This window comes from Vicia villosa, unplaced genomic scaffold, assembly GCF_029867415.1.
Source record: "Vicia villosa cultivar HV-30 ecotype Madison, WI unplaced genomic scaffold, Vvil1.0 ctg.000283F_1_1, whole genome shotgun sequence".
Classification (NCBI taxonomy): domain Eukaryota; kingdom Viridiplantae; phylum Streptophyta; class Magnoliopsida; order Fabales; family Fabaceae; genus Vicia; species Vicia villosa.
In genome coordinates, this window is record NW_026705121.1 from 467819 (window position 1) to 494635 (window position 26817).

At 32.9% G+C, this 26817-nt stretch overlaps 2 protein-coding genes and 2 long non-coding RNA genes across 6 annotated transcripts; 1 reads left to right on the plus strand and 3 right to left on the minus strand.

Annotated features, from left to right (window-relative positions):
- Window positions 1-105: 105 nt before the first annotated feature.
- Window positions 106-4185, minus strand: LOC131626364 (uncharacterized). Of its 2 annotated transcripts, none has more exons than XR_009291110.1 (5): window positions 3832-4185; window positions 3404-3738; window positions 2558-3260; window positions 891-922; window positions 106-283 (listed from the first exon to the last, which is right to left on the minus strand). It is a non-coding gene; the product is annotated as an uncharacterized LOC131626364 (long non-coding RNA). The 2 variants fall into 2 exon arrangements; XR_009291109.1 differs by having other exon boundaries at window positions 2547-3260.
- Window positions 4186-7132: 2947 nt separating this feature from the next.
- On the minus strand, window positions 7133-8621 carry LOC131626365 (uncharacterized). Of its 2 annotated transcripts, none has more exons than XR_009291111.1 (4): window positions 8490-8621; window positions 7792-7833; window positions 7421-7473; window positions 7133-7336 (listed from the first exon to the last, which is right to left on the minus strand). It is a non-coding gene; the product is annotated as an uncharacterized LOC131626365 (long non-coding RNA). The 2 variants fall into 2 exon arrangements; XR_009291112.1 differs by having other exon boundaries at window positions 7421-7492.
- Window positions 8622-12614: 3993 nt separating this feature from the next.
- Window positions 12615-21510, minus strand: LOC131626385 (uncharacterized). Its single transcript, XM_058897201.1, has 7 exons — window positions 21379-21510; window positions 21014-21289; window positions 20456-20650; window positions 20147-20197; window positions 19741-19934; window positions 17230-19615; window positions 12615-12845 (listed from the first exon to the last, which is right to left on the minus strand). The coding sequence occupies exons 1-7, from the start codon at window positions 21508-21510 to the stop codon at window positions 12615-12617; spliced, it is 3465 nt and encodes a 1154-aa protein (XP_058753184.1).
- Window positions 21511-23939: 2429 nt separating this feature from the next.
- LOC131626366 (defensin-like protein 183) lies at window positions 23940-24763 on the plus strand. The gene is made up of 2 exons (XM_058897182.1): window positions 23940-24021; window positions 24347-24763. Exons 1-2 carry the CDS (start codon window positions 23961-23963, stop codon window positions 24673-24675), a joined length of 390 nt encoding a protein of 129 aa, XP_058753165.1. The 5' UTR covers window positions 23940-23960; the 3' UTR covers window positions 24676-24763.
- Window positions 24764-26817: the final 2054 nt, after the last annotated feature.

Sequence of the window (26817 nt, forward strand, 5' to 3'; positions counted from 1 at the left end):
TGAATAACTTTCGACTTCATGCTTAACCCTGTCGAACCAAGAAGCTACCCTTCGACCATACTAGAGTTCAATCCAATATCTCACATAATTTTACAAACACATAAGCTAAATGATTTATCTCATTACAAAACTGGCTTAAACAAAATAACTATATAATCATATAAAATAATGTGGGTTCATATATAGAAGGTGATAATTGTGGCAACTTAATCCCCAGGGACCATTTTTATGTATATACTGAAGTAGCCCAACAAATATGATCCTTTACACCCAAAGCCAGTACCTACTCAAAATTGTAGACAAAAAAACCATGATCAATACTATATCAAGTTTATAATATAATTAAACCAATATGTCATAGCCACTACATATATTTAGAATGTGTTTTCCATCCATGCCCAAACCACACACAACCAAGTGATTGAAGACATATTAATATAATGGGGGACATTGACACTCACATAACAAACAGGGATTTCAAAAACTCCAACTCTAGATGTTTTATTACAAAATTTATTTTCTATCAAAATAAATATATGGAACATCTAGGACTCACAATGTATGTTAATTAAGTGCAAGTACAATATACACACATCAAGATAAAATAAAAATTTATACACTTAATGAAGTATATCTATCTTCTTATACACTTAAATCAGCCACGAGTTCCTATCTATCCTTAGAAAAAAAAAGGTTGCAGAAGTAGCTGACCATTACTTTTTAATGGGTGAATGAACTATGAGGTTCCACTTTACAAAGATAGATTGCATATGATAATCATGTATAGGTATGTTATTTGTGATATGAATTATGAACACAGACAAGAAGCTTTCCATATAAAACAACGAAAAAAGAATAATAGAAGTACTTGGAAAGTAACGAAATTCAACCTTGGCTGCTTTTGCCATCCATCAAAAGGAACCTGTAGTTTTTTAAATCACATATCAATATGAATGTTTTCTACTCTAAGCAAAACATATGTGAAGGATAGAAAAACACTTAGAAAGGGGGGGTTTGAATAAGTGTAGTATCAAAACTTGTAAAATAAAAACAACTTGCACAATTATTTTTATCCTGGTTCGTTGTTAACTAAACTACTCCAGTCCACCCTTATCAGGTGATTTACCTCAATTGAGGATTTAATCCACTAATCACACGAGATTACAATGGTTTTCCACTTAGACACTGCTAAGTCTTCTAGAGTCTTCTGATCACAACCTGATCACTCTAGGAACAATCTGCTTAGATACCCTCTAAGACTTTTCTAGAGTATTCTGATCTAACTGATCACTCTAGTCCTTTACAACTTAATGTAAACAAATTATAAGAGTATTACAATGCTTCTTAAAAGCGATAATCACAACTGTGATATTTCTCTTACAGTTTAAAGCTTACTCTCACTATATTATTACAACAGCAATAAGTGAGGTTGAAGATGAAGTTTGAGAGCTTTCAAAATGAACAGCGTTTCAGCAAAGTTTTTGTTAAGAGTTGTATGCAGTTTCGTTGTTAACCTTTGCTTCTATTCAGAACTTCATTTTATAGGCGCGTGGGAAGATGACCGTTGGGAGCATTTAATGCTTTGCGTATCCGTACAACATTGCATTTAATGTTTCACACTATTGTCAACTACCTCGAGCCTTGCTTTTGCTGTGACTACTGACGTTGCCGTTAATAGCTTCTAACATTCCTTTTGTCAGTCAGTGTAGCCTGCCATCTTATACTTGATTCTGATTGATCTTTTGTAGATACAACGTTTGAATATCATCAGAGTACAAACAGCTTGGTGCATAAGCATCTTCTGATCTTCTGACCTTGAAGTGCTTCTGAGCGTGATACCATTACTTCAGTGCTTCTGCTTCTGAACTCCAGTCCTTCTGATGCTTCCATAGACCATGTTCTGATTCTGCTTGACCATCTTCTGATGTCTTGCCAGACCATGTTCTGATGTTGCATGTTGAACCTTCAGAGTCAAAGTTTCTAAGCGCTGATTTGTGCATACTCTTTATATATTTCCTGAAAAGGAAATTGCATAGGATTAGAGTACCACATTATCTTAAGCAAAATTCATATACATTGTTATCATCAAAACTAAGATAATTTGATCAGAACAATTCTTGTTCTAACAATATGTCTCAACACAACAACAAATATTATAAGTAATCAATTATAAGTTTCACATACAGGGGATAAATTCTTGAATACAGATACCATATTCATGAAAATTGAGGTAAACTAAACCATTGTATATAGAGTTTTCTTTACTACAATAATGAGCTCCATACTCTTAGTAATAACCACATCCAGATCCAAGAAAAAATTGATAGCAAAATTATGAAGGTCGTGTTCTAGGAGTTTTAACTACTAGCATGGTATTTCAATGCTTTCCAAAACCTTTACCCAATTACGACAAAACATTAGCACACTAAATTAACATAGAACATTAGCATCTACTGCACTACTTCTGGTACTAATTATTACACACATATTTCATTGATAGCTATGAAATACGGACACAAAAAATGAGAAGCAAAATCAGCTCTCACCATAAACCAACCTCTCAAATTAACTCCTTGGCACTTGCATAGACCATCTATGCTTTTTGATTGAACCAAACATTCATGGAGATTCATCTTCTTTAGGCACATAGTATGTAGGATCCTGACACAACATTGGAAATAATAAGCAACCAAAATCAAAATGCAAAACAGATAAGGACAATGGATTAAAAAATTCCACCATCATTACTAAGAAAAGAGGTTGCAAAGTCATGTCACTTCATAACATGTGCATCTCACACAACAATGAAAACAAGTGTACTAGAGAAAATATCATTGAATCATGTACGATAGGCCATAATCTTTAAGCAGTTTCGTACTTTGATGCATATATATTTATGAACTGCGTAATACAAAATCATCACATCAGTGCAAGCCATGTAAAAAACCAGTTTTTTCGAGTCTCACAAACATTATTCACGTCGATAAAATGAATTTTCAAGATAAGCATACAAAGAAATCTGACCTGGTTTCGGTAAATGATGTATGCGAGACAGAGATAGACCAAGAGGAACGGTAAAATAGGTGAAGCTAAGAAGAAATATGAAATATCAAGTACAAAGAAAAGGATCCTTGGAAGATCTCTGTGGTAAGGCATATACAGAGCTTCGAATTCACTTTCATGTTTTGTGAAGGGACTTTTTATCAAACTGAGAATGAGAGGAATTATCTGAAATAGTTCCGATGAAACGCTTGTCCTTCCTGTAGTGACAATGTAAGTAGTGAAAAACAATGCCTAAAGTAAAATCAATATAAATTGAATTAAAAATACATTTAAATAAAAGATTGTTTCATAGTTAATTGTTCATTTAGTATGCAGTTTTAGACTAAAATATCATGTATACCTGCGTCGGGACTGCAACAGCTAGTTGTCCAGTAATTCCCCTCAGATCAAGGATGATTAAGGATGATTAATGACTTGGGTGAAAGCAATATAAAGCAAGAGCAGCTCATCTGCATCACTTTCTAGATGCATACCTTCATCTTCACTATAACCCTAATTTTCTTCAATCAAAATTACAGTAAGATAAAATCATAGCTAACACAATAAGGGTTTTTGATTTTGAACTGAATCATAGAAAAAGAATTGAACATTTTTTATAGCATTGGGATGAGAGTGAGTGGTGCTTTGATTAAGAACTTCAACACCAGTCCAATCTATGAAGCCTAAGAGATCAACCTAATTAAGATATTAGGAACTAGGTTAGAATTTCGGAACCCTAAATCGAATAAGATAAACATCATGGAGATAATGATATAATTTGAATCTTACTTGAACCTTGTGAATAGCGGTGGCAGATTCTCCATACATTGTTGCTGATTTGTGTGACGTGGGAAGAGAGAGATAGGAGAAGAAGGGGGAATAGAATCAATGTCAATGCCAACAACAACACCAACCTGATTTGTGCGACTTCAAAGAGAGATCTTCCCCTCGGCGTAGCAATTAAAGGAGGCTAGTATGAAGATCTCTATAGGATGTTTGATGCTTTCGATTGGAGCTCTCAGACCTAACACACAGTCGTCATCATGTACGAAGGAGTTTTGTATTCTGAAAAGAAAATGAAATTACGGTAGAATTTGGGAATCTTAGTTGCGTGAATTGAAAGAACATGGCAGCAGGTGGAGAACAATCGTGAAACTTAAGCGAGGCCGGTTCTTACAACCGTCGTGGGATATGAAAGTGATATTGTAATATTATTATATTTAATAACTAGTAGAAGACCCGTGCGTCCGCACGGGTAATTTATATCTTAATGTGAATAATATAATACAAACGAAATGAGCACATATACCTTAATAGTTTTTAGGAATATAATTAGAAATGTTAATGTGAAACATCATCTTTGAAATGTTAAAGTGAAACATCACTGATAATTATAAATATGTACAATTATTGAATAAAATAAAAAAGGTATTGTGGTGATTGTGACCCGTAAAAATAGTGAGTTAAAGTAATAAAATTCAGAGGAGTTAGTAAAAGTTATATCGGGTCTAGTACCTAAGGATTTGCTAATCACCAACAATCCAATATGTCTAATATCTATAAATATTTATAAATATAACTAATATCTATAAATATTTATAAATATTTTGTTGGTTAAAATAGATAGATATATTGTGGTGTTAGTAACCCGTGAAAATAATGAGTTTCAGTGAAGAAATTCGTAGAAATTGGTAAAATTTATAACTATCATTCTCATTATTTTCTTAGAATACAATAAATTGATATTTTTAGTGATATCACTCTCAATTGTTTCCTTAAAATTTAAAAATATCACTCTCATTATGTCCTTAAAATTTACAAACATCATTCTCAATTGTATTAAATTAAAAATAAAATAAAAAAGTGGATTCATGACGAAGCAATTTTTTTTATCATCTACAAATAAAGATTTTATCGCTCAAATAAAAATAGTTGTTGATTAAAATAAGAAATTGATTAATTATTATTTTAAATAATAATAAATAAATATAATTACTTAAATATATTGTAAAACCAAAATTTTCCAACTAACGTTTATATAGACGTCAACAATTTTTTTTCATTAAACTATATATTAAATTGAATTACCTAACAAATCTTTTGAAAAAAAATGAAGAGATAAAATATTTAATTCATATGTAATGCTAATTTATGCACATAGTTATTAAAAAAAATTCGGTTATATATTGTATTACAATTAAAAATACTCAAATCTCATCATTTTAGTATACTATACTATAGATGCCAATAATTATTTTAATTAAAGATAAGTTACAGAAGAATGTAAAAGCATCTATTCTAAATAATGGGCATGTTTATTTTGAAATAAATAGTAAAAATGATGGAAAGCAAAATAATTAAAATTAATTTTGATAAAAAATATATTTTACTAATCATATACAAAGTTAACCCATTAACTTTGAATTTAACAATTTATTATGATATACTAAATTAATTAATTTAGGTACCATTTTAATGTCCAAATGTAATTGTATGATATCAATTCACTATTTAAGTGGAGTTAGTATAGGGTATTTATAAATATATATTGCAATACGATTAAAAACTTCCAAATCTAATTATTTCCATCAATTATTCTACAATAGATGTTACAAGTTTTTTTTCTCATTAAAATGCATTAAACTGAATTAATAGCAAAATACTACAGCTGTCAATAATTTTTTTTCTTCATTAAAGTGCATGAATTAAATTACCAACAAAGTTTTTCAAGAAAATGAAAAAAAATTTCCTTCATTAACGGTAATGCTAACTTGTGTTCTAACTCCTAAGACACAAGTTAAATGTCCTAAGAGACAAGTTAAGAGTTAAATATATAAAATATTTAGAAATAAAATTGTTAAATTGTTAATTGGTAATAAAATATTTGAAAATGAACAAAATTTTTCTTCATTAGGGATAATGCTAAATTGTTAATTTATTTTGTTTAACATTTTTTTTTCAATTGGTAATAAAATCAATTTATTCAATTTTTAAAAAAAATATTATTGATCTTAAATAGAAATTTATTATTATTGGGAAATCAAATCTAAAAAATTAATTTTTATGTAATTAAATATTTTCTGTGTATTATTTTGTACTTGTATTATTTATCTAAACATTTTAGTTTTATAAATAGATATGATCAGTCAATATTTAGTTTTTTATTATATTTTATTAAATGTTCACGGTGAAACAATTATATTTTAAATTTTCAATGTTGATCTTTCAATATTTCAATATTAATTAAAAATACAAAATAATATTATATACTTAAAATTGTTCAAATCAACTATATAAATAAATGATTATTTAGTTTATTATATATTATAATAAGTAATTTAGATAACATATTCACGAGATTTTGTGGTTAATAAACTCTTTAAATTATTTATATCTACAAATAATAAGTTTATATAAATAATAGGTGGAAGATTTAAATAAATTATTGTCAATTGATGGGTTGACAATTTAAAGTAATACTTTTATACTTATGGAAAGAAATAAATAGGTGTAGCAGACTTGAAGAGTCATTGGATAAATAAATAAATAGGAACATAGCGGTTATATTTATGAAAAGAAATAAATTTGCATTAAAAAATAGTATGATTAGCTGTCTTAAGAAAATTGACAGGACTGCACATAGATATCAATGAATAGCAGTATTGTTGAAGCAAGATAAATGTAAGACTTGTAAATAAAGCTGCAGTAGTATAAGATCTGTTCCAACTATCATAGATATAGTAGTCAATTCCAATGTATTACAGATTCTTGATATTTGTGATATAGTACCATACAACACCTCTAGGAAAAATAATAATAATAATAATAATAATAATAGTCAATACAATAAACCCAACTCATATCAGTATCATTCTAACACCAGCAAACCAATAAATAAATAATAATAATAATAATATTAGCAATCAGTACCAATAAATTCATATCAATACCATTATAACAAACAAAAAATAATAGCAATGAACAATAATCAGTAGCAATAAACTGATATCAGTGTCATTACAACACCATTAAAGAATTAAAGAAAAAAAGTAGTAGTAAAGAAATTATTAATAATATGACAACAACAAAATTTCATGGATCACTCACACTTGACCAGAATTTCATACCAAGCAAGTAAATAGATTGTCAATACATATAGATCAAACTGATGCATACCCTAACAACTATACAGTCTAGATATTAATTCACTGTTTCATAACAACTATTAATCTTCTTAACCAAACACTTATTCCTTGAGTCCCTCTATTATATCAGACAACTCATCTCTATTTCTCTGCAGATTAAGACATTTGGTTAATAATCTTAGATATAACTAAGATGAACATATAAACAAATATTACTAAAATTAAGTACTCACTTTGAACAGCAAATATCGGTAAGTAAACCATAATGAATATCCAAGCCCTACAACTTCAAATAGTTTCAAAATCTGGTATAGGAATTAACCAAAAAAGGTTAGTATTATATGTGCAAACTGGTGTGTAAAAACAGATCTGGCTATAAGAAATAGTCTAGATAAATTGATCACTCATGCAACAGGGTAATATAATTCATTGTATATTAGGTTTGCAAATAGAATATGGAAATCAAGCAAATATAAAATGTAAAGTGTTAATGGAACCAGTTGACAACGAATATGCAGTGCTTTATAAGGAGTTGTCATATATTTGCCCTTATATATAAAGATAGTTATTTAAAAAATGAAAGAGACTATATGCAATTCAAAACCTCTGTGAGAACTGCCTTCACCATTAAGTTCCTTGTAAGAATCTGCATAACCAAAAGATTGAATAATAAGTAGTTTACAAAAGGTAACTTTGACATTTTGCATCAATAACCTTAAAAATATAACAACAAAATCAGAAAAGCATAGTACAGAGGACATGAAGAATGGAACTTTCAAATACATACAATCTAAAAATCAGAACATTAAAACTAATGGTGAAACAACAAAATCAGAACATTAAAAATCAGAACTTTAACATTATTCATCAAAAAGCATAAGCCCATAACAACAAAAATCCCAGATTTATGAAACTTTAAAAATTTTCTAATGCTGAAACAAAAAAAAACACTATAACTAAGAACATATGTACTTTAAAAATCTTAACTTGTTAATCAAAAGACTTAAAAAATGAACTTAAAATCCCAGATTCACTGGAATGGTGAACTAACCTACCCTAATGCTATTAATCCTAAAAACTAACCTATCATAGTGCTAATAATCTTTAATTGTTTCCTGTAAGATAGATCTCAGTTCACTAATTTGCAAATTGATCATAAACAATCACACAAACAGTTGAACAAAACCGGATCGAGAAAGAATTATAAAAATCAATCGGTTATATTTTCCCCCATTAAACAATAAGATCTAATAATCTAATAATAAGTAGTGAAAAATTACCGGAGAGAACAATTAGAGAGACCCGTGATACTTTGGTCCAAGTCTCACATCAACAGCAAAGCTTATAGGTTTGTCAAACCTTGCTGAACCCACATCACCATCATCATACCCAGGCAACTCATTTCCAGAAAACCTCTTGAAAACACTTTCTGCAACAAAAGAAAAACAATTAAAAAATAGAAATGACCAAAAACCCTAAAAAAATCAAAACTTTATATCAGTGTTTCAGTGTTTTCGTTGTGCTCTGACTGAAAGAGAAGAAGAAGAACATAAAGGTGAAATATTATTTCAGTGTTTTCATTGAAGATGAACAACAAAAAGCAATTAATTGTCATGAAGTTGAATTTGATGTTGAAATACGGAAAACGATAACAAACCAACTAAAACTTTCAAGCTTTGATAACAAAAAGTAATGAGTTAGAGGAAGATGCCTGAAGCTGATGCAGAAGGAACTTGAAGAAGGTGATGAAAGCAGCGGCTGTCCTAGGGTTTCTGGAGAAAAGAAAGAAGAGAGCGTCCATTGAAAAGAGAAAAGAATGAGTTATGTTGGAGAAAAAAAAGTATATTTTACTTCTGACCAATGAGAATTGAACACTTGGGGAATCAAAGGATAAAGTGAAGAGTTATTTTGTTAATTACAAAAATGTCCAATTAGTAGTGTAATTTATTTTTATGAGAAGGGTATTTTAGGTAGTTTGGTCAATCTAATAATAATGGGTAGATAGTAGATAGATGGGTAGATAGTAGATTTAATAATTAGTTAATAATATTTAGAGTGAAGACCCATTTTAGTCCCTTACGAAAATTACACAACCCAAATTAGTCCCTCACAATAAAAAGGACCCGATTTAATCCCTTACAAAATTTAACTGGACCATATTAGTCCTTCTGTTAATATTTTTTCAAACCAATTTTTTTCATACTTTTAAACAGGGATTGGATTGCCACGTTAGTTTTTTTTTTTAATTTTGAGTGAAGACCCATTTTGATCCCTCACAAATATTACACGAGTCAAATTAGTCCCTCACAAAAAAATTGACCCAACTTAATCCCTTACAAAATTTAACCGGATCATATTAGTCCTTCTGCTAATATTTTTCTCAAATCGGTTTTTTCTACTTCTGAACCTGTTCTTTTCATACTTCTAAACCGTGACTGTACTGACACGTTAGATTTTTTTTTAAATACTAAATTAATTTTTATTTTTAATTTCATTTTTAAATAGTTATCAATGAATAATATCAAAAAAGACAAAATTATTTCTTATAAAGTAATTTTTAAACAAGTAATTTCCATGATTTCTACTAATATTAACAAATTCAATACATAAATTTTTTCCTATGAGGTCTCAAATCCAAGTCCCTTCAAGTTAAATAATTTTCACTTTACAACTAGACAAATCAATTTCTATCGTTAATAAAGTGACTATCATTTACAACTAGAAAAATCAATTTCTAGTGTTACTAAAGCAACTATATTTACAACTAGACAAATCAATTTCTATTGTTAGTAAAGTGATTATCATTTACAACTAGATAAATCAATTTCTATTGTTAATAAAGTGATTATCATTTACAACTAGACAAATCAATTTCTACGGTTAGTAAAGTGACTATTAATAACAACTAGACAAATCAATTTCTATTGTTAGTAAAGTAACTATCATTTACAAATAGACAAATCAATTTCTATTGTATTAAATTGACTGTCATTTAATCTGAAGAGACTTAGGTTCGAGACCATATTGATACAAATTTTGTATTTTTTATTTTAAATTTAGAATTGTTTAAGATTAACCACGTAGGCCTAAGTTCAACTCCTTATAAGAAACAATTTTGGCTTATTTATATTATTAATTTATAATTGTTTAAAAATAAAATTACAAATAAAAATCAATTTAGTATTTAAAAAATGAAAAATAAATAAAATCCAACGTGGCAGTCCAGTCACGGTTTAAAACTAGAAAAAAACCGATTTGAAAAAAATATTAGAAGAAGGACTAATATGATCCGGTTAAATTTTTTAAGGGATTAAGTTGGGTCAATTTTTTTGTGAGGGACTAATTTGACTCGTGTAATATTTGTGAGGGACCAAAATGGGTCTTCACTCTTTAATTTTTCATTTTTTAAGTGCTAAATTAATTTTTAATTATAATTTCATTTTTAAAATATTCTCATTTAATAATATCAAAAAAGCCCAAAAAAAAGTTTACAAGGAATCAAACCCAAAACTTTTAAACAATATCTTAAGTCTTTACCACTAGACCAATATGTATTCATGACAAATAATTCCCAGGATTTTTAATAATATTAAATAATTTTGAATTTAAAACAAAAATACAAAATTTATACAAATGGGGTCTCAAACTTAAGTTCGATAAATGATAGTCACCTTACAACTAGACAAATCAATTTCTATTGTTAATATTCTTAAGGATAAATATTTAACTTAATAATTTAGAACAAATATTTACTTATTTCAAAATTTACTCATTTCAAATAATACACCAATTTAAAATAAAATTTATAAATGTAAATCACCATTATATTTAATCAATTAGAAATAAATTAAATTATAAGTAATTGAAATTAAATAACACACAAATAAATATTTAAAGAAATAAATTAATTATATAAAATTTATAATAATAATAATAATAATAAAAATATTTATTTACTATTTATTTATTATATTTTATGATACATAAAAAAATAATTTCATAAACTAATTTTAAAAAACAATTTTACAGTTAAAAATTTTCATTTTAAAAACAAAATTTCCAAAACAATTTTAAAGTTAAAAATTATTTTACTAACTTATATAAATGAAAAATATTCTTATTATATTTCATAAGTAAATTTTGAATTATATAAAATTAAATATATAATTTATTCACTAAATAAAATTAAGACAAAATCTTCTTGTAATTTTTTTAAATTAAGTGAAAAATGATTTTTTTTATCATAATTAATTATTAAAATAATTTTTATATTTGTGATTTTTATTTGTTATTTTAAAAAACTATGTAATTCAAAATTTATATTAAAATATGAATAAAGTAGTAAATAATTTTATTCTTACTTGATCTCTTTTATTTTAAATTTTTGTTGAATAACTATTAATGTATTTATTTTTTGTACAATCATAATTGTTGTATCTTAAGGGAAAATCGTAAGGGAAAAAAGTTCTAGTTATATTTTAAAAACATAGTTATATGGATTATTGACCACACTTGGTTAACTACATTACCTTTTAACTCTTAGGTTTTGTTTGCGAGTTTGGAGGAGAAGGAGAAGGCTTTCGAAAACGAAATTTAAAATAAAATAAAATATATTTGACATTTTTTGAAAAAAATGATTTTGTTTAGAATAATAAAAGAGTCATTACCATTAATATATTTTTAATTTTCAGAATAATATAACAACCTAAAAGATATTTTAAGAATTTATGTAAGCCCTCCAAAACCCTTCAAAACTGTTCTTCAATATAATTTTTGAGTTCCCCCATTTTAGAGGATTTTTGGTGTTATGAATAAAATCAAACCATCCAAAACCCTCATAACCAAAATTTTTGGAGGGTTTTGGAATAATAAAAGAGTCATTATCATTAATATATTTTTAATTTTCCGAATACTATAACAACCTAAAAGATATTTTAAAAATTTATGTAAGCCCTCCAAAATCCTCCTTCAATACAATTTTTGAGTTCCCCCATTTTAGGGGGTTTTTGGTGTTATAAATAAAAACAAACCATCCAAAACTCTCCTACCCAAAATCTTTCTATTCTTTTCATCAATCCTTCCTATTTTCCAAAGCCCTCCCCCCTTCTCCTCCAAACTCGCAAACAAAGCCTTAAGGGCTAGAGTACTTCCAAGCTCATTGTGTCGTATTGTGTAAATGAGATTTGTTAAAAGATTCATATACCATTGAGTTAGTTGTTGATCTTCTAACAAAAACATAAAGTTTACCATATTCACCTATCTCAACATCAGTTTGAAGCAATTCTCTACCATTGAGCGGAATCAACTTTTTTTTGGATAGAAGATAAATTTTTATTACTAGCCAAAAACAATGATGCATACACCGATCCTAAGGGATCCAGGTAATCCAAACAAACAAATCACCCCATAAAGAAAAAACAACAACATTTATCTAATGCTAAGCTCTTCTACATTAACATGATTCTTAAGCTTAGGGATACCACTACATCTAGTCACAATGTTGGTACGGATCCTGTGTGGAAGCTTATCATCCACCTTAAGCCCCTTGAAAATAATTGTGTTTCGTAACTCCCATATGGAATAGATTGTTTCAGCAGCAGCAGCCTTAAGTATCATTCTTCTCCAGCCCTTTCTAGCGGTTTCCTCGTATAACCATTTCTTCTCATTGTTGTTAAGTGCCAAATTGTAGTTATTTTGTGTATGTAAATAGTGGCACTTATCAATGCTTTTTGTTAATATTGTTTGAATAATCCCCCGTTTTTGTGTAATTACGTTTACTTTACGAATACTTGTATTTTCATATACTTTTATACCGTTTGATATTTTTGTTGTATTTTTGTAGGTATTCTTGCGTTTTCGGAGCCTTGAGGAATAAAGTGTCGAAGACACGGCTGCGAGAGCAAAGAGGAAATAATTCTGCTGTTCTGGTGCAGGGCGCTTCGCGCGCTGTAGGGCGCGTCGCGCCCTCTTTGAGTTTGAAGAACATAGTCTGGCAGAAGATTGGGCGCGTCGCGCTCTAGGGCGGTTTGGTATATAAGTGAGATGGCGCGTCGCGCGCTGCATCCGGCGCGTCGCGCGGTGTGCGTATTTCAGTTTTGTATAAATAGCTTAGAACAGATTTTTCTAGGTTTTTTATCACCTCTTCTTGACAAGTTGAGCTCTGATCCTTTTTTGGTAGTTTAGAGGCTTAGGAAACACCATTGGGTGCGACGTCATGTGGATTGATCATGGATCTGACTCGATTTCATTGTACCGGTGAGATCTTTCCGGTTCATCTTCTCTCTTCCCTTTGTTTCATTCCAATGGTGGGTGTTGTATGTATGTTTCTACTCTTATTGTATGTATATTTGTGGATCTTGGGATCGTTTATATATTCGCTTTACAAATCATCATTGTTGTTGTTCTTGATCTTTTTGCTTAAATGCTCTGGATTTGTGTTGTTGCAGACATGGACACCATAGATCTTGATTAGGAATGATAACTGTTAGTTTCTGGGTTGCAGACATGGATTCAGGACTAACAATCATAGTGGGTATCGAGTCTAATGCCTCCGTGTTGTTTGTGTCGGTGGAGAAATCGCTGATGTGAATAGTACGGTTGAGCTTTCGTCGGTGTTGCAGACATGGACACCGATGTGGCATCTCGAGTGATGCCCGGTGATGTTGATGCGTATTGTGAGTGTCGAGCGATAGATCTTCAGATTTAAGTATTCGACGGGTAGAACGAAATGCAATTCCATAACTATTTCTCTTAGGCTATTGAGATTGTTTATCTGCTTTTATTTACTTTTCCCGCATTTACCTTTCCGCACCCAAATCATGAAACTTAGAACGCGAGATAGTCGAACGGCAGTTCTTCTCACCAATCTCTGTGGACACGATAATTCCCGGATGAATACTTCCAAATCTTTTGTTGCTTGCCGCTTTACCGCTCCAACAAAATGGCGCCGTTGCCGGGGATTGGTTGAGATTAATCGCATTGCGATGGTTTTATGTTTTAAGTTTCGTATAGTTTTGATTAAGTGTTTGGGCAGGTCATTTTCTTTAGGTTGCGTTTGAGGCGAAAGCATTGGCGTACCGCGAGGAAGTTTCTTACCATTCGTGAAACAATAAAGGCGTCGAGCTAACGACGCTAAACGAGCGCTTGTTGGGAGGCACCCCAACGGTTTTATTTTTCTGTTTTTCTGTAATTGAGTTGTGTAGGTGTTAAGTGGTGGCTCACTGAAAAATCTGTCTTTTTAGACTGGTCTGGTTTTTCTGGTGTAGCGCGCGTCGCGCGCTCATGGGTGCGTCGCGCGCTGGGCAGCTTTTGGCCAGTGACCTCTTTTTAACGGGTCACTCGACTCGCCTTTTTCCCACTTACACCAAGGCTTTATAGTATAGTATTTTATCGATTTATTTTTAATTCTTTTGTTTGTGTTTAGACTCAAATTTTGGCCCGATTACTTGGAGTCGCATTTGGTAATTCTTCGATTTTGATTGATTCAACAAGCCGGTTGTGCGGTAATGATTGATCGAATTTGTACGTTGCAAGGTACTCGTTTATCGCTTTCTATAGCATAGCATGTTTAGGAGACTTTTCATTTGTACAATTTTCATACTATTCATTCTTTTTGCATAACTTGCTCATGACTTGAATCACAATTAGTTTCCCCTTTTTACCATAAATGTGAGGTGGCTTTCCATTGTGTATATATGTGAGTGACCGACATTTCTTGTTTTAACTGGATATTATTATGTTTAATCTTTCGTCTGTATCGATTTTGTGAATGCACGAAAGTGATCAAGGCACTTGTTTGATTTTGAGCACAACTACCATAAGCCAAATGTCATTTTACCTTGTGAGTGTGTGACCATTCGTACCCCCTTTGAGCCTTTTTGTCATTGTCCATTTTGTTTTTGAACTTGAGACATAGTTCACCCTTTTTGATGGATTTTGATTATCTTTGTTTTCTTGACCTTAACTATGATGTTTAGTTGGATTTTTACCTTGCCTTAGAAAGTAGGGAGTATTCACTTTATGTTATGGTTGAATTCAAGTTGGGGAGAAGGTGTTTGCCTCTTTATGTTGTGATTGATGTGAGGTTAAGAAAAGAAAAAGAAAAAGAAAAAAAAAAGTGAGAAAGAAAGAAAAGAAAAAGAAAGAAAAAAAGAGAAAAGCTAGAAAAAGAAAAGAACAAAAAGAGTTTAGAATAAGAGTGTGCTAATAAGTTTTGTGTTTGGTGTGAAATTTGTGATGAAGAGAAAAGTTGGATTGAAATTGTATTGTTTGAAACTTTGTGGAAGTAATTACTCCCTTAGGTTTAGGCAAGTTTTTGTTTCGATTAGCTTTAGGACTTATCATTTGTTTGTTAACCGAGCCACATTACAACCTTAAAAGCCCTTGTGATTCGTGTCGTTGCATTTTCAATACTATTTTTAGATGAACGCATAATTTTGTCTATTGTTTGCAAGATTGTTGGATGAGTGTTCAAAGTCCTCACCTTTCGGTGTTTTTCATCTACCGATGAGTTTTTGCTAGGCGTGATTCGTGATTGAGCATGTTTTGTTTAGAATGTTTTTGTATGAATTTTTGTACTTAGGAATCGTTTCATTTTCATGTTGTCGTTGTAGGATAATGGTAAGTATTTACTTTGTTCGTACGTTTTTGTTTGAACCGTACAATTGTTTCGTTTTTCTAAACTTTGTTGATTCTTGATTCTTTGGATTTTTACTTTTGCGATTTGAGTGTTTAGCCCTGTTTGAGGACAAACAGATTCTAGTTGGGGAGAGTTGTTAAGTGCCAAATTGTAGTTATTTTGTGTATGTAAATAGTGGCACTTATCAATGCTTTTTGTTAATATCATTTGAATAATCCCCCGTTTTTGTGTAATTACGTTTACTTTACGAATACTTGTATTTTCATATACTTTTATACCGTTTGATATTTTTGTTGTATTTTTGTAGGTATTCTTGCGTTTTCGGAGCCTTGAGGAATAAAGTGTCGAAGACACGGCTGCGAGAGCAAAGAGGAAATAATTCTGCTGTTCTGGTGCAGGGCGCTTCGCGCGCTGTAGGGCGCGTCGCGCGCTGTAGGGCGCGTCGCGCCCTCTTTGAGTTTGAAGAACATAGTCTGGCAGAAGATTGGGCGCGTCGCGCTCTAGGGCGGTTTGGTATATAAGTGAGATGGCGCGTCGCGCGCTGCATCCGGCGCGTCGCGCGCTGTGCGTATTTCAGTTTTGTATAAATAGCTTAGAACAGATTTTTCTAGGTTTTTTATCACCTCTTCTTGACAAGTTGAGCTCTGATCCTTTTTTGGTAGTTTAGAGGCTTAGGAAACACCATTGGGTGCGACGTCATGTGGATTGATCATGGATCTGACTCGATTTCATTGTACCGGTGAGATCTTTCCGGTTCATCTTCTCTCTTCCCTTTGTTTCATTCCAATGGTGGGTGTTGTATGTATGTTTCTACTCTTATTGTATGTATATTTGTGGATCTTGGGATCGTTTATATATTCGCTTTACAAATCATCATTGTTGTTGTTCTTGATCTTTTTGCTTAAATGCTCTGGATTTGTGTTGTTGCAGACATGGACACCATAGATCTTGATTAGGAATGATAACTGTTAGTTTCTGGGTTGCAGACATGGATTCAGGACTAACAATCATAGTGGGTATCGAGTCTAATGCCTCCGTGTTGTTTGTGTCGGTGGAGAAATCGCTGATGTGAATAGTACGGTTGAGCTTTCGTCGGTGTTGCAGACATGGACACCGATGTGGCATCTCGAGTGATGCCCGGTGATGTTGATGCGTATTGTGAGTGTCGAGCGATAGATCTTCAGATTTAAGTATTCGACGGGTAGAACGAAATGCAATTCCATAACTATTTCTCTTAGGCTATTGAGATTGTTTATCTGCTTTTATTTACTTTTCCCGCATTTACCTTTCCGCACCCAAATCATGAAACTTAGAACGCGAGATAGTCGAACGGCAGTTCTTCTCACCAATCTCTGTGGACACGATAATTCCCGGATGAATACTTCCAAATCTTTTGTTGCTTGCCGCTTTACCGCTCCAACAATTGTTCCAGGCAAATGGTATTCTATCAAAGCCAATCCACTTCAAAATCTGCCTCCAAATATCTCCAGTGACCACACAATCAAATAGAAGGTGTTCTTGTGTTTCCTCCTTCTTGCAGAAAACACATGCTCCATCTGTTATAATTCCAAACCGGGCCAATCTGCTTTTAGTAGGTAACCCGTCCCATAACGCAAGCCACATGATGAATCTTGCTCGAGGCCTCGCCGCATTATGATAGAATATTTTGTACCATGGAGTGGGGGGCTTCTCACCTCTGAGCTCGTGATACATGTATTTGGTTATGTATTTTCCAGTCTGGAGAGAATTGTTCCAATAGGTACTATGATGCATATCTGCACGGTAACTCATCATTTTCTTCATAATCCAAGAACAGTTGGTAGGCATTCTCCACGTATCAATAGGCTGTCCCTTCAGATAGTATACATGCATCCACATAACCCACAATTTGTCAGCCTTTGCCTGGAGATTCCACAGGAGCTTTATAATTGTTGCTTTGTTCCAACAATTCAAGTCCACCAAGTTTAGCCCTCCTACTTTCTTAGGTTCAGAAACAGACTCCCATGCAATTGGAGATTTCCTACTGATCTCATCTCTGCTACTCCAAAGAAAGCTCCTGCAAATTGCACAGATATGATGTATCACCTTTTTTGGCATTGGATAAACTTGCATCCAGTAGGATGTCATGGCATTCAACACACTTTGGATGAGTTGTCTTCTGCCCGCGTAGCTCAGGATGCTAGCAGTCCAAGTCTGAATCCTTATAACAATCCTATCAATGAGAGGTTGGTATAAGGCAATATGCAGTTTCTTACTGGTGATTGGAACTCCAAGATACTTAAATGGAAAGTTACCTGCAGAAAAACCAGTGATAGCCAAGATATTAGTTTGATCATCAATGCTAACTCCCCCAAAGAATACCTTACATTTTTGAGGATTGGCTTTCAATCCAATTGCTTGGGAAAAGCCTTTAACTTCCTCCATAATGAGCTGAATAGATGTAGTGTCACCCCTTGTAAATAAAATTATGTCATCCGCAAAACAAATGTTGATGATGCTCAATTTTGCACACTTAGGATGAAATTTAAATTGAGGCCTACACTGCAGCTTTTTCAAACATCTATGCAAATACTCCATAATTAAAACATAGAGGAGGGGAGACATGGGGTCTCCTTGTCTCAATCCTCTCTTGGCCTTAAGGATTTTACTTTGTCTACCATGGATATAATACCTATAAGACGCAGTGGTCATACATAGCATAATCCATTTTGTAAAGTGAGGAGGAAAATTCATTTCTCTCAAGATACACTCCAGGGCATACCACTCAACAGTGTCATATGCCTTCTGGAGATCCATCTGGATGGCACACTTGGGAGACAAATATTTGCAGGTATACCTTCTAAGGAGCTCCCGGGCCATGAGGATATTGTCATGAATCACTCTGCCAGGGATGAAGGCAGATTGACTTGGATCCACCAGGCATCCAATGACTTTGCTCAATCTGACAGTTAAGATTTTTGAAATGATTTTATATAGTGTGGTGCAGCATGCTATTGGCCTCATGTCCTTCATCTTCCTTGCTTCAGTATGTTTTGGGATAAGAGTCACCAGTGTGCAATTTATAGCAGGGTAAAGCCTATCATCTTGGAAGAACTCCTTTGTTGCATCTATAACCTCCTTCTTAATAACATGCCAACTAGCCTTATAGAACTTAGCATTGTATCCATCAATTCCTGGAGCTTTGGAATCCCCAATGCTTTTTAAGGCATTAGTAATTTCATTCACAGTGATAGGTTGCTCTAATTCCACTCTTTGATCTTCCCTCAATTGAGTTTCATTCCTTAGAGCCATGATATCCACATGGTCCAGGTTATTTGAAGCAGTACCCACCAGGTTGGTATAAAATTTCAGAATCTCCTCCTCCAAGTCTTGAAACCCAGTTAACAGCTTTCCATTCTGATCTTCCAACCCAAGCAGACTTTTTTGTTTATTCTTTTGATTCACAATAGCATGGAAGTATCTGTTGTTACCATCCCCTAATTGCAACCAATCCACCTTAGCTTTTTGGCTGAGAATTTTCTCTTCAATGTTAGTCCCTTTGATAATCTCATCAGTCCAATACTTGGCTTGTTCAATAATATCCCTATTGAATTTATCTTCCTCCAGCATAGTTTGAACTTTTTCAAGATTATCTCTACTAAGTTGGATTCTCTTAACTCCATCTGCGATGGCTCTATTGAGGGAAATCATGACCTTTTGCAATCTGATGAGTTTCCTCCAGCAGATGTACATAGGCCTGCCCTCTATAGGGATTCTCCAACTCTCCCTTAAGGTGTCCATGTAGTCTTTTCTTTCAGTAACACAATTGAGAAATTTAAAACAGGGTCTAAATCTATGCTCAGTTATGCTACTGTCTAGTCTCACCTTTAGAGGGGAGTGATATGAAATATGAGGCTGCAACACATCATCTCACACCTAGGGAATGCACTGAACCACTCTCCATTGCATATAGCGATATCAATTCTGCTATAGATAGCTCCTTGACCGTGCTTGTTAGACCAAGTGTAGTGGCTTCCCCTAGTTTCATGCTCATAGAGTCCAATGTCATTCATCAATTCTTCTAACTCAATATATTCTGCTCTGCGTACTTCATTACCTCCAATACGGTCCTGTAATTTCAGCACATTGTTGTAATCTCCAATGATCATCCAAGGGCCGTGGATTTGTGGGGCAAGCATATGAATGTTCTTCCATAACTTTCTACAGTTATCCAGTTGATTATGCCCATAGACTAAAGTGAGGTTAATTTGGACCTGATCGTGCTTCATTAGTTAGTGAATGTGTTGCTCAGATTTTTGTTTGATATTAATATCCCAGTAACCTGTATTCCATATGAGCCAGAGTCTCCCATTTGGATGGCAGTTATAGTTATCTGCATAGCTCCAATTATTGCCCAGCCAGTTACGAATCTTATTGGCATTATGCTCTTTTACTCTAGTTTCTATCAAAACACAACAAGTTGTTTGAAGCTTCTTGAGGTGGGCTGCAACCTCCCTACACCTTGCCTTCTTATTCAGCCCTCTCACGTTCCAGCTAATAATCATGGGACAAGGAGATACCCACTCCCCACAGGTTCACCATTTATGAGGAGGTCAAACTCATTATTGCATTCCACTTGTATACTAGGTACCTCAGTCTCCTTTTGCTTCTTCCTATTTGATACTGGAATTGTCTTCCAAGCTGCATCTTCCTCTACATTCACAGTATCATTAGTTTTACTGCATTCTCCTGGTTCAATCACTTTCTTCTTAATCCAAGCTGGTTGGGCTTCATTTTTCTTCTTTGGCTGAGGTTGAGGCTCAATCTTTCTGCACTCATGTCCCACCTTGTTGCATTTTTTGCAAAAAGGAGGTCTCCACTCATAATCTACATGTTGGCTCAGAAGTTTACCTCAGGGATCCCTGATATTTATGTAGTTCTTCAGCTCTGTAGTTACATCCACCTCTATCAAGACTCTAGCATAGGTAACACGTAATTTCTTCGCAGTACATTCATCAACCATAACTGGTTTTCCTATTGCACTCGCAATTTTCCCAATGCTTTTCCCCCCACGTCACCAAAGGCAGCTGAGGGAACATGACCTAGATGGGGAGCACTCGCAGAATATCATCCTGTAGAGTAAAGTTGGAGTCTATTTGTGAAGAAGCATGGGTTTCTTGTATATGATATATGGCCCTCTCACCAATACCTCATTTCTGTCCTCTTTCGATTTGAATCGAATAATGAAGAATCCTTCCTCATTATAGTATAGCTCCGGCAAAGTCACAAAGTTCCAGTAGTTCAGCATAAACTTCCTAACCCCATTCATTGAAAGTTCATCACCTATCGCATACATGATCAGCGCATATTCCCAAAATTTCAATTCTGAAACCAGATCTTGTTCCTCAAGCTGCACTTCAATCTCTCCATGCACCACATTGGATTCAACTTTGAATGAGGGTATAGAAGCTACAGTTTCAGGAAACTATTATGTATTGAGAAAGTTTAGAAGCTCTATATTCAAATAAAAACAACATAAAAGTATACCAAATACACTTGTAGAATAATTGGTACCATGAAATGTCCAGAGAAATCACCATAATTAGATGTTAAAAGAGGGATTCTCATAACAAGGGTCTTAAGAAGAGTTGAAAGTGAGAAAAGTATAATAGTCCAATCAATACCATCTTCTTTTTTTGTGAACATGTTCCATAGAAAAAGAGCAGCAAGGATAACTACTTTTTTGAAGTGAATCAGCAAATATGAAATGGTAATTCATCGCATATGGATCATTGGAAGATATAAAATGGAAATATAGTAAAGGAACATCGAAAATCGCCACGAAACGAGGATGTTGTATTCGAGCATGTTGATAGTAAAAATCAACTAGCCGACATTTTCTCTAAGCCTCTAGCAACCGAACCATTTTTCAACATACATGGAGATCATTGGCATCTCAAATATTGCTTAGTTTCTATCATATTGCTTGCACTTTATACTACTGTTCTAACTTTGGTATGAGTATTTTACATCATGCGAGTGCAACTTCCGTTTCATTAAGAGTAAGGTAACATTGTTTCAATTTCTTCTTGAAAGTAAGACTTTTCTCACTGCATATTATTAGGTGTTCAAACATTGTTTCACATGTATGCAAATGATGAAGACCATAAATTTTCACTTCCAAATTTTTTGATTGATAACCATTACGTGTTCTCAGTTTATATGCTTAAAGTGACTTCTTGTATTAATTCGTTCACATTTATATAAAGTTTGTCCTTGTATATACTAGCTTGTATTCTTCTTACTTATTCTACATGCACTAATGCAAAATTTATATATTTACATGTATATTGCTTGTACTGTTAATGTTGCTATTGTGTCATATATTATGAACACTGTGTCATTTTGAATTAAGTAGTGTCATATTCTTGTCGCTATGCTAGGCACATGTGTTTGTGCCATCAGAAGTTTCATTATGATATGATAAATTGTTGTGATGTTGTAGAAGCAACTTGAGAAGTTTGCTATTGCATTTCCTTCTTTATTAATCTTGCGTCGAATTACTTAATTTGTAATGTTCTTTTATGCAAAAACGCCTCTGTGTGATATATGAGTTGAGTACTTGTATTGGAATATGATACTTCTCACGATTTGCTATCTTTCTTTTTGATGTTGTCAAGCACATGCGAAGATGAAGGGAGCATAGAGTTAGGGGGAGCCTTTGATATCAATATGAAATGTCTCATCGCAAGTTTTGCCAACATTAAAAAGGGGGAGTATGTGAGTGCAATTTCACCATTAGAAATTTTGCATGATGTCAAAACTAAAGAAAAATCTAACATTTTATTTTTGGAATGTTTGTTGTTGACACTGGACCTCACTTTCTCTTCTTCTTCAGCGTGAAATTTGATTTCCCATGAATTCAATCTCTAGTCTTTACTATTGCACTAGCCGACAACGTCGCATCCTGCTATGGAAGAGTTCGAAGAGAGAGAGAGAAATTAATATTTATTATTTAGTAAATAATATTAATTTTACCTTTAAAATTAACATTATTAATTATATATTTAAGATTGCGCACAATTCAAATGAAATATTTTTTATAAAATTGAAAAGTAATATAAAAATAAAAATGATGACTTGTGTCTTAAGAACACAAATACAAAATTAAATATAAAAATCATTTTAAAAATATTATGCATGAGGACTGCTAGCAACACTCTCTTTTCAACACTCACTTTCTTATTGGTTAAAACATGTGTGGGTCACTCACTTTGGAAGTGGATCCCACATAAAGTGGTAGGACCCACACATGTTTCAACCAATAAGAAAGTGAGTGCTAGAAAGAGTGTTGAAAAGAGAGTGTTGCTAGCATTTCTCTATTAGAGGACTGCTAGCAACACTCTCTTTTCAACACTCACTTTCTTATTGGTTAAAACATGTGTGGGTCACTCACTTTGGAAGTGGATCCCACATAAAGTGGTAGGACCCACACATGTTTCAACCAATAAGAAAGTGAGTGCTAGAAAGAGTGTTGAAAAGAGAGTGTTGCTAGCATTTCTCTATTAGAGGACTGCTAGCAACACTCTCTTTTCAACACTCACTTTCTTATTGGTTAAAACATGTGTGGGTCACTCACTTTGGAAGTGGATCCCACATAAAGTGGTAGGACCCACACATGTTTCAACCAATAAGAAAGTGAGTGCTAGAAAGAGTGTTGAAAAGAGAGTGTTGCTAGCATTTCTCTATTAGAGGACTGCTAGCAACACTCTCTTTTCAACACTCACTTTCTTATTGGTTAAAACATGTGTGGTTCACTCACTTTGGAAGTGGATCCCACATAAAGTGGTAGGACCCACACATGTTTCAACCAATAAGAAAGTGAGTGCTAGAAAGAGTGTTGAAAAGAGAGTGTTGCTAGCATTTCTCTATTAGAGGACTGCTAGCAACACTGACTTTTTTAATGTTTAAAATTTGTTTGATCACAAAGTTTCTTAATATATGTCCACGTATTAGCATGACCATAAATAAAATATTAAATTGTCTGCGCTTTCCACCTGTATCCTAATCTCATTGACTTTTTTCCCTTATAAATATTAAGTTTAATATTGGAGTAACGAATCAAAAAGAAAACTTGCAAATTGTATCATAGTGTAATGGCGAATCAAAGCTCAAAGTGTTTCTATTTCTTTACCATCCTGGTTTTATTTCTTGCAGGTAAGATTACTCTCCTTGATTATCCTAAAAGTTTTTGGTATAAGATTGTTTAGATTGCTAAGTGGGTTATGGTTCCAGGATTTGGTAATTTTACCGGATGTTCATATATATATTCGTAGTCTGTTTAGGATTAGATTTAGAGGGGATATATTTTGATTTGGCATGCTGTGATTTGATCGATTAACTGAAATTTTGGTAGGTCGGTTGGTAGTTCTTGCACTTTCTCGGCCTGTCTCGAGAATTCTATTTTATATCTGAGCCAATATTAGCTTAAGAATCCTTGACCGTAAATCTCACAATATTTTTTTTCTTTTTCCAAGCATAGGTCAATTAATTCAGGTAAAAGGTGAATGCACAAAAATTGTGGGTAGATGTGATGCAGAAGATTGTTCTGCGCACTGTAATTCCTATGCAAAAGGTGTTATTGTTTTAGGAACATCATGCTCATTCTTAAACTTATGCACTTGTACTTTCGATCGGCCACCACCTGGAGAACCAACACCTACTTGTGTTATTGGGATGGGAGTTTGCACTAATGACTGTAACTATGATTGTTGTAACAAAATGTGTCAAAGTAGATATCCTAAGACAGGTAGTGGAACATGTATACTTGCTTTTGATCAGGATCTTTGCATGTGTTCATATAACCGTTGAGTTTATATTTAGTTGAAATAAATATAAAATAATACTAGTAGTAGGAAGAGTTTAATTTTCATGAAATTGTCATTTCAATGTGCAGGAGAAAAAGTATCTCTTTAAATAAAATAATCCATTTATTACAACACTTATTATTATTTATTTTTATACAGGTGAATACTCCAATACTTTTACATTTAGTTGAGTGTTGATATTATCAATCAATTAAACGTTATGATTCAATGGCACGTCTCTTTTATATTTTATTTTATTTTAAAATTAATTAAAAATTTTAATACAATTTATTATGTTTAGAAATTTGGAGGGGAAGGAAGGAGAGAACTTTAAAAATAGAGAAAGATTAAAGGAAAAGAATTAACGGGTTTTGATTGGGAGAGTTTTGGAGGGTTTGCTTTTATTCATAACTCTAAAAAAACCCCTAATTTTTTTTTTTTAAAAATTCATTTTTGGAAGCCTTCTTCTCTCCTCTCCTCTCCTCCAAACTTAACCTAAAAGTAAATGTACCTAAGTTAGATTCATGGGTAAATCTTTTTTACCGTTTATAAACGATAAAATATACAGCGAGTTTCAATCAATAAACTATTTTACAGAGGATAGGGTCCCACTCAAGCCATAAACTAGCAAACGAAGAGTTTGAGTAGAATCAACAAGAACGAGACTAAAAGTTAAAATAAGAAGAGAAAAAAAAAATATTTCCTGATCAACGCCAACAAGACTCTAGGTTCCCTCGAAGACATTCAACAACCCTAATAAAATTGCATATAGGTACATATCATATAAATTAGAGATGGCAAACGACCATGTCCGTCCCGAAAAAGAACGCAAAAATTAAGACAGGGCGGAGCAGGCATTATATAGAGAACAGGTCTAAAATCTTTTCCCTCCCATACAAAAAAATAACGGCGAGGTTGGACGGTGCAGACCCACTAACATTGCATATTTTAGGCGTAAAAATGCAAAAATGCAAAAAAAAAGTTTAAAGCCCACTCCCTCAAAAGCCTGCAAATAAATGGAGTGGATAGGAACATATATATCATAAGGTGCAGATCTAAAACCTTGACCCACCCTACAAAAAAGTGCGGGAAAAATCAGCATGCTTGATAGGACAAGCCCGTTTCACAACCCCTTATAGAAATAGTGTCACTTGCTGATGGGTGTTGTAACTGCTGTATAGTCTAAATATAAACTGCAAGTGCACAGCCTATCGAAGTAATATATAAGATTATCGAACCACAGAGACCAATCGTCAATCTATCGACTTAATTGTTAAGGTGTTTATCTAAGGCAGATCAATATAAGAGAATTAGTGCAGTACAAGGAAATAAAAGTAAGTTAAATTAAACAGATAAAGACAAACATGATCGCATGTAAATCACGTGAATCAGACAATGTTCCAGTTATACATGTATAGAGCTACATCTGAGGCAATATTTTCTACTTATAGAAAGGAATGATTTAACGGGAACTTGTCGCTTTCGCGTACTATGAACCGAGTTTACCCTTTACGTCTATCTCTTCATTTGTCACGTAATGAAAAGTGCGCATTGCGTTAAAGCAGTGGACCTATTTTTAAGAAATCAATTACTTATCTTAGTAGAAAAGTAATTTTATCTTGAGAAATTTAACTTAAAGAGATTTTGGGTGTTTAGCCAAAAATCAGATTTCAAACCCACAAACGCGTCCGAAAATAGTTTTGAAATCATTTTCTAAAAATATGTTAAAATACTCTAGTTAACAAAACGAATGGCTTTCGCTCTTTCCGTTTGGTTAAGAACTAACCTAGTTTGATCTTAAGTATGGACGACTTTCGATCTTACCCATAAACATTAAATACAGTAAATGAGTATTAAAAGTTAAAACATCCTCAGTAGTTTTTCTTTTAATAAAACATTGGAACACTATCGTAATATGATCCTTACATTCTAATCATTATAAATTTAGCCAGACATGGAAATAAACGCGAGCCTATAAAACATGTAGGCTATGGTAAGAGCGGAAAGTAAAAGGTACGAGTCTATAAAACGTGTAGACTATGGTAAGAGCATTTAAAGTCTATAAAACGTGTAGACTATGGTAAGAGCATTTAAAGTCTATAAAACGTGTAGACTATGGTAAGAGCATTTAAAGTCTATAAAACGT

Coding starts and splice junctions, on each gene's coding strand:
- LOC131626385 (XM_058897201.1), bottom strand. CDS start 21,510: ATGTTCACAAAAAAAGAAGATGGTATTGATTGGACTATTATACTTTTC. Junction 19,935..20,146: donor CTGGCTCATATGGAATACAG/GTTACTGGGATA, acceptor CTGAAATTACAG/GACCGTATTGGAGGTAATGA. Junction 19,616..19,740: donor TGGTTCAGTGCATTCCCTAG/GTGTGAGATGAT, acceptor TGTTACTGAAAG/AAAAGACTACATGGACACCT.
- LOC131626366 (XM_058897182.1), top strand. CDS start 23,961: ATGGCGAATCAAAGCTCAAAGTGTTTCTATTTCTTTACCATCCTGGTT. Junction 24,022..24,346: donor CCTGGTTTTATTTCTTGCAG/GTAAGATTACTC, acceptor TTCCAAGCATAG/GTCAATTAATTCAGGTAAAA.